General features: G+C 40.8%; 1 protein-coding gene across 5 annotated transcripts in view; it reads left to right on the forward strand.

The window, feature by feature from the left end:
• The window catches only part of SMOC1 (SPARC related modular calcium binding 1), a 93,964-nt gene that overhangs the window by 39,792 nt on the left and 37,837 nt on the right, over positions 1 to 16,335 (forward strand). For 4 of the 5 annotated variants that reach the window (XM_063289827.1, XM_063289829.1, XM_063289830.1 and 1 more), the window contains exons 6-7: positions 10,194 to 10,283; positions 12,256 to 12,336. In XM_063289827.1, coding sequence (XP_063145897.1) covers positions 10,194 to 10,283; positions 12,256 to 12,336 — 171 coding nt within the window. The remainder of the gene's footprint in view (positions 1 to 10,193; positions 10,284 to 12,255; positions 12,337 to 16,335) is intronic. The other variant, XM_063289828.1, reaches the window with a different exon arrangement.

A 16,335-nucleotide genomic window follows, 5' to 3' on the forward strand; every position in this document is an offset into this window, starting at 1 on the left:
GTTAAATGAGTTGGAATTTGTACTGAAAGCAGAATAGAAAATGTATTATCCTTGTCTAAGAATTCATGACAGATTAAATGAATAACTGCAAAAATGGTTGGTTGTTATTAAGGGTAAGTGATCATTGGCAGACTTGAATAAGTTTAAATTTCTGTGTAAAAAAGAAATAGGGCAAAAAAAACCCCTTCAGATCTGGGTTTTGTAGTTATGTGCCTGAAAAAGAATCTCTGTCTCTCTCTGTCTCTCTCTCTCTCTCATACACACACACAAACATGTGTGTGTGTTTTGCTGACATGCTGAATGTAAGACAGAGTAGCTAAATTAATTCAGAAACTTTATTTAACTATTATTATAACTTGACTCAGTCTAAAAGAACTCTGGGCAGCATTCAAGTATAAAAACAGAATTGTAAAAGAAAAACATAACTTTTTAAAGAAAACCCTGTAACAGGCGACACCACTGAATCAATTGGGTTGAAAGCATGCTGAAATTAAAGGGAGAGCGATCTTAAATCTTTAGCCTGATGGCCATTGACAAAAAACTATCCATCCTGTACATTTCTTTAGAAAAAGTCCAGTAGATACAGGGCATAAGTTGCATGCCTTGAAATGGTTCTGGAATGATTGTAGAGGAGGCATGCTATAAATGGGAAATGAAAAAGCCTGCCAGAATTCAATACTTGAAGACTTAGATTTTTAAAAAATGCTTATCAAAATATGCCTGAGTATAAAATGGTTATTATTCTGTTGACCAGAGTGGAGAACCTAAAGGTCAGTTGCTCCAGTGATATTTAGGTTCCCTACATGTGGTCTAGACAGAGGTAAGTACAGAACTGAAATTTTCAAATGTATTGCATTGTGTAAATGTCTTGGGGATAGTGGTCCAATCTGCTTCTGCGGCTCTGGTGTGAGAAGAAAGAAAAAAGTGTGTGTCCATGAGAGAGGGGGGTGGGTGGGGTGGAGTGTGAGAGGAAAGAGCTGAGAAGCAAAAGTACACTTTGCAATATTCCTACTTGGGTTCACTGCACACAGCTGGAGATGTAAAGGGGGTATTATGGCTTCTAAGCATGCAGGTGGCAGAAGGAAGGCAGATAGTGTCTGGGAGGAATTAGGCCAAAAATTTGGACTATTTATTTAATCCTCGGGAACAGCCTTTTTTCTCGTCTGTTTTTCTTTTTGTGTTGAACAGACTGCTTTACAGGGGGCACGTGTGGTAATTAACACATGCAGCTGTAGGGCTTCAGCCATATGGTTGAATTTCAAATGGCCATTGATCTGCATCCCTGCCCCCACTCTGCAACCTGAGGCCTTGAAGATGTGAAGGGGTTTTATGGAGAGGCTTTACTGAGAGAGAGAGAGAGAGAGAGATTCCTGAGCTGAGGGGAGAATAGCTTAGAGGCATGGGGTGTTCCCCAAAGTGCCCTTTGCTGCATTCAGCTACTGAAAAGTCACAGTAAATAGAAGATTAAAAAACCATGTATAATGTGTCCTGTCCTAATAAGGTTTGCTTACATAAAAACAAAGTTTGCTCACCTTCACCTCTTTAAACCACAATTTTCACAGGAAAAAGGGGCACTTTTTGCTGCAGTAGCAATATTCACACACTTTCCACTCCTATGCAGCAGGTGGTCTTCCTCCTCTGTCCATTTGATGTCTGCCTTTGTAGACTAGTGCACTCACCACAAATGCTAGCTCGACTTTCGTCTTAATGTTTCAGTCTCAATTGCAAATGAGAAATTATGGGTGGCAGAATATGCTGGCGGGGGGTGGGGGGCTAATACGATAAAAAAAAAAAAGCTGGATGCTCTCTGAAGATTAACCTAGCTTTAAAACAGACCAGCTCTGGGGGTTGGACACAGTGGTTTTCCCCCTTCCTCTGTGGCTGGTTCCAGTTAGTGTTGGTGGGAGGTGAGCTGCCCAAAATTCTCACCCTTCGAAGAATGTAAGAAGAAAGCTTAGGCCAGCCTTTCCCCATGACCATCTTTCTGGGACTGCAATTTGAGAATTGGCAGCTGACATGGTCAAAGAATTGTGGAAGTTGCAGTCTCAGCATATGAGGGAAGCACTAGAGTAGGAGTCCAATGAGGCACCCCACCCGATAGTGTGGGGTGCCTCATGGCTCAGGTCTTTCGCCCTTCCTTTTTAACATCTACAGGAGACTGCTGGGAGAGGTCCTCCAACAGCATGGGATGCAGCAGCAGCAGCAGCATACAGCCAGCTATACATCTGCACCCCTGCCAGCAAAGTGACACTGCCCTGGTGCTGGCCCAGAGTCTGTAAAGGTTTGGATGGGGAGGAATTGGTTTCGATTCAACCCTAACAAGATGGAGTGGCTGTGGGTTTTGGTCCCCCTGGTTTTGGTGAGGTATCATTTTTGACTCTTGCTGGGGTGGCACTCCCCCGGACAGAGGTGGTGTGCAGATTGGGGGTCATCCTGGACCCACAGCTCCTGCTCAAGGAGCAGGTGGCAGCAGTGGCTAGGGGGGGCTTTTGCACAGATTCATCTTTTTTTTAAAGATTTTTTTATCCTGCCTTTATTAGTGTTATAAATAACTCAAGATGGCAAACATACCTAGTACTCCTTCCTCCTCCTATTTTCCCCACAACAACCACCCTGTGAGGTGAGTTGGGCTGAGAGAGAGGGACTGGCCCAAGGTCACCCAGCCGGCTTTCATGCCAAGGTGGGACTAGAATTCACAGACTCCTGGTTTCTAGCCAGTTGCCTTAACCACTAGACTAAACTGGCTCTTATGTGCCAGTTGTGCCCATTCTTGGACCAGGAGGTCTTGCTCATGGTCACTCATGCCCTGGTCACTTCCTGGCTGGATTACTGCAACATGGTCTACATGGGGCTGCCCTTGAAGACCATCTGTAAATTACAACTAGTCTAGAATGTGGTGGCATGCATAGTTCGGGATGCTTTGTGGTTCACCCATGTTATCCTATTGCTGTGAGAGCTGCACTGGCTTACAGTGGGTGGATACCCTCAGGGAGAGGTGGTCCCACAGATAACCTGGTCTTGTGCCAGTCAGAGCTTTAAAGGTGCTAAGCAGCAACTTGAATCAGACGCAAGATGCTGCTTAGCACCTTTAAAGCTCTGAATGGCACAAGACCAGGTTATCTGTGGGACCACCTCTCCCTGAGGGTATCCACCCACTCCACTAGGTCTGACAGGGTGGGTGCACTCCAGGTCCCTTCCCTAAAATGTTGCCATCTAACGGGACCTAGGTAGTGTGTCTTCTTGGTAGCTGACCCTGCTCTTTGGGACATCCTCCCTGCAAGATCCGACAGGCTCCTAGCCTTCCGAAAAGCCCTGAAGACCTGCCTTTTCCCCCAAACAGTGGGGTAGTGTGAGGCTGGAGCCCAGAAGGGTTTTTGGGGATGTGGGGGGGGGGGTTGGGGGCACTGGAAGTTTTCTGTGTTGGCTTTTATGTTTTTACTGCTTTTATCGTTGCTTGTGAGCCACCCAGGGTTATATTGCCTACTATAGGCATCTATATAAATCTTTGAAATAAAATCAAATAAATAAAAAGCACATCTGCATGGAAACATCTCTCCATGGCTTTTAGCTAAATTTGAAAGTTACTCAGATCTTGGCATCTGTGGCTTCCAAGTACTGTGTCTGGGTTTGTGCATTTCATTAATTTATGGTTTGTTTTAGTGTGTCTTATTAAATATAATCCAAATGGTTGGTTGGGTTTTTACAACATGGTAAACCATAAACCATGGTTTATAAACTGAAGTGGCTGGGTTTATACTTCACGCTATTGGGCTTGGCTTTACATCTTGTGCCAGAAACTCCTTTTTATTTGCTTGGAAGGTACAGTATGAACTACTCATACAGTTTCATGGACTCTGAGAGCCTAACTTCAGAAAAAGTTTTAATTAAAAAAAAACAGTGAAAATTGTAGAAGGTTTTCTGGATTATGTGAGTATATTCCAATTGCTTTTTAGTCTTAGGATCAGATATATTATAAAAATCGCCCCCTGTTAAACCAGAAAACCATTTAATGAATGATTTTCTTTTTCTGTCTGAGTACCTTTAAAAAAATGATTTAACTTAACAAGAATAAACTCTTTGCTTATAGATCCATCATGCACTTCTCATTGTTAAAAGTGTACTTTTTGGCAGGAAAAAATGGGAGAGAGGAGATCTAGTTGTGCTGCAGCCGTAGCAGCATTTGTAGTATGTAGGAAAACATATCCCTAATTGAAATTGCAATATAGAGTGATATAAATAATATGCAAATTATTTATAATAAAGTAAACGCTTATTGTATTCCGTCTAAGTTGTCCAAGTTCTCCTTGTCTCTGAATAATAGGATTAAATCAGTGACTCAAAACAGTCTAATTTAAACACATTTTAAATTAGGGTTTAATTTGTAAATGGGTGTAAATTAGCCTTCCAAACTTCCATAATTTCTAATCCATAGAGATGGGAAGACTGATATATACTCTAAAGTATATATGTGCAGTGATTTAAACACAGATAGAAACATGCATCCAGTAGGCTATATACATAATAATTCCTACCCAGAAAGGTGCTCTACAGACAAATTGTATAGCCTTAACATATATTAAGGAGGCGTGCTTCCACAGTGTGGCATTAGTGCAAAACTAGATGCTTCAGAAAGCAGTGTCAGAAAGCTATAAACTGATATAGTGGATTGTATGAAAAGAATTGGGAAATCTCTCACTAGGGTTTTGCTGATAGTGGTAAGTACTATTTACAGTATTTAATTCTCTATTTGCCTCCTGAAGCATCAGCAGATTCAGAATATTGTAAGGTAGCTTTCAGAGAGCAACATTGGCCTGTTGAAGCAAATTTCATGGCTATCTTTGATTTGAACTGCGTCTCCCTTCCAGTACTGCTATATCACTTGCACGATACTCTTGTGTAACCAGGCTTCAGGCTTGCCCTTCAGTAGCAAGAGAATATACTGATGTAATTCTTTGGCTGACATGGATTACAGTTTAAAGTTTCTGGGTCTGGGTAATATTGTCATTTGGTGTGGGTACAATAGCATCAATAAAGTTAGGTGTAGACATATGGCCGATCAGTTACTGTACTGCAAATTGCTAAGTTTAACGGCAGAGAAAACCCTTAAATCTAATTTTGCCGCTATATAGAAAAGCTGAAGGTTTTGTTCATTCACTTTTGCAATTGTAGGTAACTCCGACAAGCTATTACTCACTGTTGCTTGAGACATTGACTTTATACACTCCTTGTCTTCCCCGGAGCTATAGAGCTTCCACCATTACTGAAAGTGGGGCTTCAGCTTTCTCAAACCCATGCAGATCTGTCATCTTGAGGGGTGGGATGGGGGAAAAGACAAACTATGCAAAAGTATGCCTACTGATCTTGCTTCTAGAACCAAAGAACACCTGGCCCTGGCTGACAGTTTGCCTAGGCACGTTGTGTTCGGAAAGACCAGACAGCATAGGGATAAAGAGAGGCATTCCTTTAGTTTGTCTCTGAATGCGAACTTACCTAATTTCATATTCTTAACAGGTATATATTCATTTCTTAAAATATGCAAATACTCCAAAAGTTGCAATGTACTTTGCAAAACTAAAAATTAAGAAAGCCTTTATTAGGAGGAGAATATGTAGAAAAATGCATATGTACATGAAACTATACAGAATGCATTAAAATTTTTTGCAAAAACTGTGCACTTTAGGCAAAATTGCAAATAGAATTGCATATATTTGGAGAAAAATGCTCCAAATGCTAGTGTGAATCTTTGTTTGAAATCGCAAACTTCTATATGGAAATGGAATGCCTTGATGTACAAATGAGAAAATGAAGAATTTAGATAATTGGCACAGATAGGTTTACAGAAACGAGAAACTAAAAGAAATAATAACTGAATGGTTTGCCCATTCTTAGTCCCACATGGAACAGGCTCTAAGATAAGAGCATTAACAGAAAGGAGAGCTCAGTGTAACAGAGGGCTAATGGATATAACTGACAGTGTGTTATCTGGCATATACAATCCATGCCATTATAAGTTGTATAGTAGATTTCATATAGCATCACTGTAACCTGTAATTGGATATGTAATTCCTGTGTAATTTGGGAATACGTACCTAATAATTTCCTTCAGTATCTATGCATGAACAGCAAACGAAGCTGTCAGGTGTGTTTATGTATCATATTTATCAAGTTGTTAGCCTTTTTTAATATAACAACTTTATTAAAGATTCAAAATACAGTTAAAATACTAAGTATAGAAAAGCTTGAGGAAAGAACTAAAAGAAAAAAGAGGAACTAAAAAGTGCAAGAATAGCTAGGAGAAGATACAAAGAAAGTGACTTCCGACATTCTTCAACACAGATATAAATGCATATTATATATAATACCCTAAACTCTTCCTCTTAACTAAGCCTTCACAAACATTATTTCTATACAAAATAACAATTTAATCATCAAAACCCAAAATCAAGACTTCATTTTTTTCAAGTTACAAGCAAATAGTCCAGAAGCAGTTTCCTTGTAGAAACAACTCCAGTCACAGTATTTTCTCTTATCGATGCTGTCAATTTTGCCATCTCCGCCAACTCCAATAATTTCACCATCTGTTCTTCCATTGTGGGAATTTGTGCATCTTTTCATCTTTGCACATACTTTGTGTGTACATCTTTCCATCTTTGCACGCACATAAGCTGTTACCCTTTAAAGAACTGCTGCATGGTCTAAAGCCACATATAAAGCTTGGCAATTAAACTTCAGTGCCATGCCAGTTGTACCCAGGATTTCAGGAGTCAAGATTTTCAAAGCAAATGCCCAAATGATGCCATTTGTAAGAAGAAACCCAGCAACTATTGATCCTTTTGATATAGCCCTTTTAAAGAATTTCTGTCAGAGAAAGAAGGTGCTTTGTCTGTAGTCAGAATAAACTCATTGTACACCCAGACAATTAACTCTTCAAGTGACTTGCCAGCCTCTTTAAAGCCACTATGCTACTTCTCTCTGTTTTGAGCTCTATTCAGACACTTAAGCACACCATTTTTGTTTTGTTTATTATTCCAAAAGAAAAAAGTCCTTCACCAGAATAGTTGGAGCGGATCAACATTGTCCTTGCAATGGCATTTATCTCCAGCCAGCAGTGAATATGTCAATCAGAAATCAAAAAGCCAAACAGAAGAGGCTTTGAATTGTGTCATCAGGGGTCGAAGGGACTTCCAGCTGCCTGTGCATGGGACAGCCTTTCTTGCACACCAAAGAATTGTGCTGTCTGTTGCAAACACATACTCACTATGCTGAATGACAAAGTCTTTGAGGCATGAAGAATATCCCCAGTTCACTTCGTTCATATCAGTGCACCTGCAAGGGAGCTATTAGGAGGGTGAGGGAAAGGGAGAGTGGGCTAATGTATTCCAGAAAGACTTTCTGACTTGGTTGATGGTTCTTAACACCATATTGCTACAATTAGCACTGGCAATGTTTGTAAGAAGCAGACACTATTTCAGAAGCTGGATCTCATGATCATCATGTTTTGATGGATAATTATGTTCATACTGCTCTGCATCAACATCCCAATTTAACCTCTTATGTGCCAAGATAACAAACAAGCTTGCAATCTTTTTTGGCCTCTGGGCATAATTAGAATTTTGGAAAAAAGGTTCTGGCCATTTCCATAAAGTGACTACTGTGAAGGATGTTGTCAGTACCTTCTGCTGCTTCTCTGAACGTCTTTTCATTCTCCATGCACTTAGTTCTTTTCTTTTTTCTCATTCTCTAAGGCTTAAATCACAACTTCATCCAATTTCATAGATGCATGGGATCCCCAATAATTACTGCAACCTATCATGGGATCTTGTGGCTGACATAAATCCTCAACATTTGACAGTGGCTGCTTCCTTCCTCAAACTTAGGGAGAGATTTGAATAGAGGGAAGACAGGATTGAGGCAGGCAGCTATGGCGTCTGCAATACTATATTGAAGATTGCAGATCAACCCCTTGTGCTGTCTCCTTATGTGGAAGCAACCTTCATTTGCTGGTCTTCTAAAACTCTTTCATGCTGTCTGTTCATCTTGCAGCTTTTTTCCATCTCCTGATTCTTCCATAGAATAGTTGCTAGTCTTTTGAATGTTATATCTATGTGTCTGATTTTCTATTTTATAGTTTTCCTTTCTATTGTCTAGCTCTGGACTCACTGCTAATTGCCATTTTAGAGTGATGAATTTAAGGTCTATCGCTTCTTACTTTTGGGGGCATCCCAAATAATGGTCCTGAGTATCAGTTTCAGGCAAAAAAAAACCTAAATGTGTGTCACACATCACACATGCACAGATATGTGTATGTGAATATACAGCAATATACATAAATGCTAATAAAAGTGAAAATTTCACTTAAGTGCTGCTGAAATTTATGAGAGAAATAGCATGATCTCCTACTTGATAAATGGATTTGTATAATCTCTCATGAATAAATTAATGATTCCATTGGGGTAAATAATACTAAAAAAAAAAAATCCAGATTCAACTGCAGTTCAGGTGGGGGGGACTTTCTAAGTTTCTCACAGCCTCCTGGGGAGTCTCAACCCATAGCTGAGATGAGAACTGTTTTATGAAATTGTTGCAGAAAACATGTTGATTACTTTTTGTGACCATTAAGTTTGACTAAATTTTCCTCATATACTGTAACTTAAAAGTACTTGATTTTAAAAAGGTTTGAGCAGTTGATTTCCTACATGTTGGCACCATTCAGCTTTAGGTGTATTTCCTCAGTAAGCTAGTAGTTTTGATCACCCACTTATACCAAGTTTTATTTATTTTTTAAAATAAAAATCATAACACATCCGGATTAAATCCTGCAATACTATAACATATAGCCTTGTACATTTTTAATCATCTTGTCTGTATATTTAAACAAATATCACTAGTTATATAGTTCTTCCCTTGTCCCCAGTCTTGCTGTTCCTTTGTGGGGAACTGTGTGTACTGAATCAATATTTTAGGATAAAATATTTATAAAATTCAACATTAGTTATTAGCAGTTGATGAAAACTGAGAAAATGCCTGTTTTGCATATTAGGCATTCTGTTACGGTTTTGTAGCAGGTTTCTGTACCTGTAACATGTGACAAGGCATTTGTTTGTTTGTAATAAATAGCCCAAAATTCCAATTTGGATGGATAAATATGTATTTATCTGGCTGGGGAGGGGGTGCCCAGGGTATCTCTTCCGTGTTTTTTGAAGTACATGCAAAGGAACACCATAATGACAATATTGCACTACTCATATGCCTGCAAAATGGAAAGCTCATGGTCTAGACACAGTGTTTGTGAAGTGGGACTCTCTGGACAAGAAGCTAATATGGCTTTACTTCTGGGCATCTATGGACAGAAACTGAAGATTAATTATGTAAGCATTTTCTTCATTCTGTAGTGAATTTCAACATAATTTAAATGTTATTAGATACAGGCTGCAGTTACAAATATTTCCAAACAAATACAACACTGTATTTGTTTTAGATATTCTTCTGTTACAGCTATGTTGGTATCAAATAATTCACACTGTAAACTTCAGAAATAATATGGTCATTACCACAATTGTTCTGAAATCTTGATTCTAAATTTCCTGCTGATAAGCTTAGAAAACCTAAGATCCTTCAAACAAAACTAATAGGAAATACTTGGGACAGCTAGGATTTTGCAATCAAATTCTTTTTTCCAATACTCCTGTCCATTATTTATCAGGTATCTGTATGGGAAAGCCTCCATAATTCAGGATTTTGGTGCAGTGAGCTGTATGTGAGTTTGTGAAAGGACTATATCGCTGCATCCCCAGAAACTTTGAGGACATGATTTCTTTTGAGGTCACTGCACCCACAAAATCATGTAACAACCTTATTAAGAAGAGCTCTATAGGAAGGGCTAAATCATGTGAGATAAACTCAGTGTGCCCAAAAGGTTTTCATACTTCAGCAATACATCAGAAGTTGTTGATGATAAGAATATATGTGGGAATGTTATCTAATTTAAAAACAGGATTTAAAAAATACTTTGGCATTTTGCTAATCTTTTAGCCAATTCCATAAAGTACTTTGCCTTCATGTTCTGATTTCTTCTTTTTCCTGTCTCTGTGTATGTGTGCTCGTCTTTCTCATGGACTTGGCCGGGCCATGTAAAAATCCCAAATCATTCAACAGTACTGGAGAGTAGATAGTATTTACCTCAATAATGGTAGTTTCTTTTCAATTTTTTTTAACTCTCAATTCAGATGATGGTTCAAAACCAACACCCACCATGGAAACACAACCAGTTTTGGATGGAGAAGGTAAGAGCCTCTGAAGTAGCTTTCTTTTTTGAGCTTTGTAGTCCCCAAAATGCAATGTTCTGTAAAGAACATGTCAAGCATTAATACATATTATACAAAACCTTACTTCAAGAGAAATCCTATTTTATTACTAGGTTAATATGCTGGTCTAGTATTGAGTTCCTTCAAAGATTGTCATTGTCTATATATAAGTTATAAAGATACAACTTATAAAAGTTTACTATATGATATGCAATATGATTGAGAATTTCAGTTATGCTAAAGTGGATTTATGGTGAGAAATTTTGAAAGGATATGTTGTTCTAGTTGTCAACACAGAGAAACAAAATTAGTAAGTAAAAACTGCTGAATTAAACTAGTTGTACAATATTATAGATCTGGGCTACAGCTTGGAAAGTGGGTATTTTTTTTCAACTTGAGCAGCTGCTGAACTCCAAGGCACTGGTAGCAAACATTCTTGAAAGGCTGAGCTTAAGTGAGTTGCTCCTGGCTCTACAGATGGGAGTTTCAACACTAGGAAACAAATTCAGCTTACATGATATTCTTTACTTGGCTTTAATCATTATTATTTTGTTGTATTTTTATTGTGTAATCTTCAGTTTGGAATCGTATATGTGGTTCTAGTAACTACACCTAAAAAATGGTATTGTAGAGCTAGAAGGGGACAGAAAATGAGCAACCACTGATAAATGAATAGCAAATTCGACTAATAAGGCTGTGTAAAATGTTCAACAGGAGTATTTTGCAAAGCATGGAAGTGTAAGCAAAGCATCCCTTGAAACCTTAAAGCAGCTGTGTCCTCCAGAAAGCCCCAAAATACTGCTTGGAAGGCTTTCCCTGGTTGGCTTCCAAGATGTACACAGCCAGTGCTTCTAAAGGGATGTCGTTGTATATGCACATCCAGATAAACCAACAGCTGGGGAAAGCTTTCAGAGCAGCTGTAGCAGACTTTTGGAGGACACACATCCTTTTACACTTTCAGGAGCCCTTTTTAATTGCTTCGCACAGCCTTGTTACCTAATCCCCTTTTACAGCTGTCCAGATTAGTGTTAATTACTGTAACTTGTGGAAGCAAATTCCATTGATCAGTGCTGAAGATGAATAAGAACAGCCTGGAAGAGAGGCTAGAGAAATTTATTGATTTATGTATTTGATTTATATCCTGCCTTTATTTTTGTCCAACTCCAAGTGGCATATATAATGCTCCTGTTTCTTACTTTCCCCAGAACAACAACCCTGGGAGATGAATTGGGATGACAGAGAGTAAATGGCCCAAAGTCACCCAACTGGCTGTCATGCCAAAGGGAGGACTAGAACTCATGGTTTTCCAGTGTCTAGTTTGGCAAGAATTAATGGAGAAGGAGGATATCACTCACCACAAATCATAATGGCTATTTATAATCTCTTGTATCAGACATAGTTCTGAATATCAGTTCTGGCTTTGATTCTGTTCATCAGGATTCTTCTTATGTTCTTGCTAACATTAAACTGAAACTACACATATCTTTTTCTAATTGACCTTTCTAGTAATCTCACTTGCTTTCTCTTCATTCATTTTACATATTTATTACACACATGCACACATACACACACACTATATAGGTTGTGCAAAAGTTTCATTATAAAATGATTTGAGTATGAAATTTTGCCAAAACTCCTGCAAAACCTCTATTTTTGAATACAAAATGGCTGTCTCAAGTTATTTCCTAATCCTTCAGAAATTCTCAAGACTGCCCATTTCACACTTGAAACAGCAGTTTTGCGCTTGAAAATGGGAAATTTTGGGAAATTTTATACACAAAACATTTGAAAATAAAAGGTTTTACATTATCTGACTATCTATCTTGGTATTTTGATTAATATGCTTTTGAAGTGCACTGTATTTTTATTTTGGTTATCTGCTTGGTCTCATGGTAACTTTAATATAAATAATCTAGAAATTTTTAATTATAAGCCTATCCTTGTGTTTCAGAAATCACAGCCCCCACCCTTTGGATTAAACATTTGGTCATCAAAGATTCCAAACTGAACAGCTCTAGTATGAAAAATGCAGGTAATGCTTTCTTTTTAAAAAGGGAATTAAGCTTAAAGGGTATATATTTTTCTTCATTATTCTTTATAATAGTTATTGCAACTATTGTTCAAAAATAAAATAAGATTATTGCATTGAATTTAGTCATAGCTGGGATAATTCCCTTAAATGCAAGTCCTTATATTTCTTTCAATAAGTTCTATAGTTTTATTGTGATCAATTGATAGATCATGTGACTAGGTATTTATTTATTTATTTATTTATTTATTTATTTATTTATTTATTTATTTATTTATTTTGCCTGCATTCAAGTTGTACGTGAGGGATAATAGACTTGGTTTACCTAAGCTAAATGTATGCTGAATAAATTAAATGTATAGTCTATGAGTTTTGCTCTTTATCAGAACATGCCATATTTAGTGTAGTAGTTGCATCAAAGTCTAGGAGAAATTCATGTTTACAAAAGTTAAATTCTAAAGCAGTATTTCTCAACCTTGGCAAATTTAAGATGTGTGGACTTCCATCTCCAAAATTCCCCAGCCAGCATGGCTGTTCTAAATAATAAACTTTAAAGTGACTGCTTTCCATAGAGCATCTTACTTATTTTAATTCATTACAAGTGTATCCTACTTTTTCTCTGGGAGCTCAAGAGAGTACCCATGGACATATCCCCTCTTTCTACCCCCATGACAACAATTATACCTTGGGTAGAATTACTTGCAACCTTCAATTTAGTACAAGAGTGCCACTGACAAACACATATTGCAAATATAGAAATGGAATTAGGCTCTCGGGGATTAGGGTGGGCTACACTATTCAGGTGGGGACGGCGTGGGGATGTCATGATGGGAGTCAGAGGGTGGGCCATCTTCAGGGAAGATGCCCCTGGTGTTTGATACCTGTGGCGTTTTCCAGCCCTCTGTATTCAGACCCAGGTCCTAGACAGCAGACTTGTGGGGCGCTGGCCTCTGGCTGCTGCTTCTTAATGCCAGGTCAGTTAACAACAAGGCTCCCCTCATGTGATCTGATCACTAAGGAGAGGGCAGACCTGGTGCGTATTACTGAGACCTGGCTGGGCCCCGAAGGGGGGGTGCCCCTTTCAGAGATGTGCCTGGCTGGGTTTATGGTATGGCACCAGCTGAGACCCCAGGGCAGGGGAGGAGGGGTAGTTGTTGTCATCTTGGAATCTCTGTTGGCCTTCAGGGGTGCTGCTCTGCAAGTGGCCGGTTGTGAGACTCTGCAAGTGAGCCGGTTGTGAAGTTGGGCTCCCGAGAACTGTTGGGATTGTTGCTATTGCACCAGCCTCCCTGCTGCATAGCAACCTCCCTGGAGCTACTGGGGGCCATCTCGGGGTTGGCGGTGGAGTTCCCCAGACTTATGGTTCTGCAGGACTTCAATCTGCCATCCCTGGGGCATGTCTCCGAGGCAGCTTGGGAGTTCATGGCCACCATGGTGGCCATTGGCCCATCCCAGATTATTCAGGACCTGACTCGGGACAGTGGCCTCACACCAAACTTGGTTTTCTTGTCAGAGCAATGGCAATGTGATCTGGAGAGTTACATCTGTCCCCTCTGTCATGGTCAGATCACACCCTGGTGGCCTTGAGTTTCTCCTATACTGTCCCCCTCTGCAGGGAGGCAGGACCCGTTTGATTGGTCTGCACCTAGTGGCTGATGTATCCAGTGGGGTTCCAAAGGGAGCTGGGGGCTGTACCTGAGGATCTGCTGCACAATCCAGTGGAGGCCCTGGCTGCCACCTGGAATAGGGAGGTGACCTGGGCCTTGGACAAGATCACACCCATGCAACCTCTCTTGCCCCATCGAATCCGACACCCCCCGTGGTTTACGGAGGAGTTGAGGGTTCTGAAGAGGATTAAGAGATGTCTAGAGTACCACTGGAGGAAAACAAGGACTGAATCTGACCGAACATAAACTAGAGCCACTATTAAGGCCTACCTTGCGGCAGTAAGAGCAGCAAAATATCAATATTTCGCTGCTATTATTGCATCCGCAGAATGTCGCCCAGCGGCCCTGTTTAAGGTCACTCAATCCCTTTTGGAAAAGGTGGGCTTAGTGACTCACCTTCAGGGCTGCACAGAGGAATTTTCTGGGGATCTGCAGGATAAAATCACTTGGATCCGTTCCAAGTTGGATTCCAAGAGTGAGGCATGGTCTGTGGAGATGCCTGGGGAATGTACTTACCAGGTTATGTGGGAATGGTTTGATCTTGTTGGGCCTGAGGAAGTGGACAGGGTCCTCCAGACTGTGAAAGCCACCATCTGTCAATTAGAATCATGCCCTTCCTGGCTGGTGAAGGCAGCTCGGGAGGTGACATGTGGGTGGGTCCAGGCGATGATGAATTCATCCTTGAGAGAGTGGGTGTTTCTGGCTGTCTTTAAGGAGGCGCTGGTGCAACCCCTCCTCAAGAAACCATCGCTGGACCCCACCGTGCTGGACAATTTTCATCCGGTCTCCCACCTCCCATTTTTAGGGAAGGTGGTTGAGAAAGTGGTAGTGTTGCAACTCCAGAGGATTCTGGATGAAACAGATTATCTAGACCCCTTCCAGTCAGGTTTCAGGCCCAGATATGGGACGGAAACGGCATTGGTAGCACTTATGATCTCTGGCGGGAGTGGGATGAGGCGTGCATCTATCCTTGCTCTTCTTGACCTCTCAGCAGCTTTCAATACCACCGACCATGGTATCCTTTTGGGGCGACTCAGGGAGTTGGGGGTGAGCAGTGTGGTTTTGTGCTGGTTCGCCTCCTTCCTCCAGGGCTGGTTGCAATCGGTGATAGGGAGTGAGAGATCCGGCCTGCGGCCCCTCCTTTGTAGGGTGCCACAGGGTTTGGTACTCTCCCCACTCCTTTTTAACATCTACATGAAACAACTGGGTGAGATTATCCATCACCACGGGATGAGGTATCATCAATATGCAGATGATACCCAGCTATACATCTTCATCCTGGGTGATGTAAGTGATGCTGTGACCACCCTCTCTCAGTGCCTGGGGGCTATGGGACCTGGATGGGGAACAACAGACTTCAGCTGAACCCTGGTAAGATGGAGTGGCTGTGGGTTGGGGGCTCCTCTCTATCCAGGAACTTAACTATCTCTAGTTCTGGATGGGGTTGCACTGCCCCAGACAGACCCAGCACTGAATCTGGGGGTCCTTCTGGACTCACGACTCCTGCTCGAAGAGCAGGTGGCAGTCATGGCCAGGAGGACCTTTGCTCAACTTTGTGCACCAGTTATGCCCCTTTCCTGGATTAAGAGGCCCTCTAGTCAGTCACTCATGGCCTAGTCATCTCCCATATAGACTACTGCAATGCGCTCTACATGGGGCTACCCTTGAAGAGTATCCAAAAGCTATAGCTGGTTCAGAATGTGGCTGCATGGGCAGTCTTGGGTGCCCCAAGGATGGCGCACATAACACCTTTGCTGCATGAGCTACATTGGTTTCTAGTTTCCTTCCTGGTCCAATTCAAGGTGTTGGTTATTACCTTTAAAGCCCTACATGGCGTGGGTCCAGGTTACCTGAGGGACCGTCTCATCCCCATTACATCGACCCCTCCCACCCAGTCAGTCAGAGAGGACATGTTAACAGACCCCATCCATGAGAGAATGTCAATTGGTGGGGTCCAGAAGCAGGCCTTCTCTGCTGTGGCCCCACCCTTTGGAACACTCTTCTCTCAGAGGTGAGGCTAGCCCCCTCTCTCCTGGCCTTCCAAAAAAAGTTTAAGACCTGGTTCTGCCATCTCGCTTGGTGCAGGAAGGGGGGTAGTCAATCCTGGGGGTGGCTAGCACCTTAAAGTGGTTCCCAGGTATTTGTGAATCTGAATCAGAACTTTTAATTGCCATCTTGGATGCTATTTTATACTTATATTTATATTTTATGTAGTATATCTCGTTTTTATTGTATTTTAATCTTTTTTAGCTTTATTGTAAACCGCCCAGAGTCTCTCTTTTGGGGGAGATGGGCGGTGACAAAATTTGATAAACAAACAAACAAATAATAAAAC

This window comes from Candoia aspera, chromosome 1 (genome assembly GCF_035149785.1).
Source record: "Candoia aspera isolate rCanAsp1 chromosome 1, rCanAsp1.hap2, whole genome shotgun sequence".
Taxonomy (NCBI): domain Eukaryota; kingdom Metazoa; phylum Chordata; class Lepidosauria; order Squamata; family Boidae; genus Candoia; species Candoia aspera.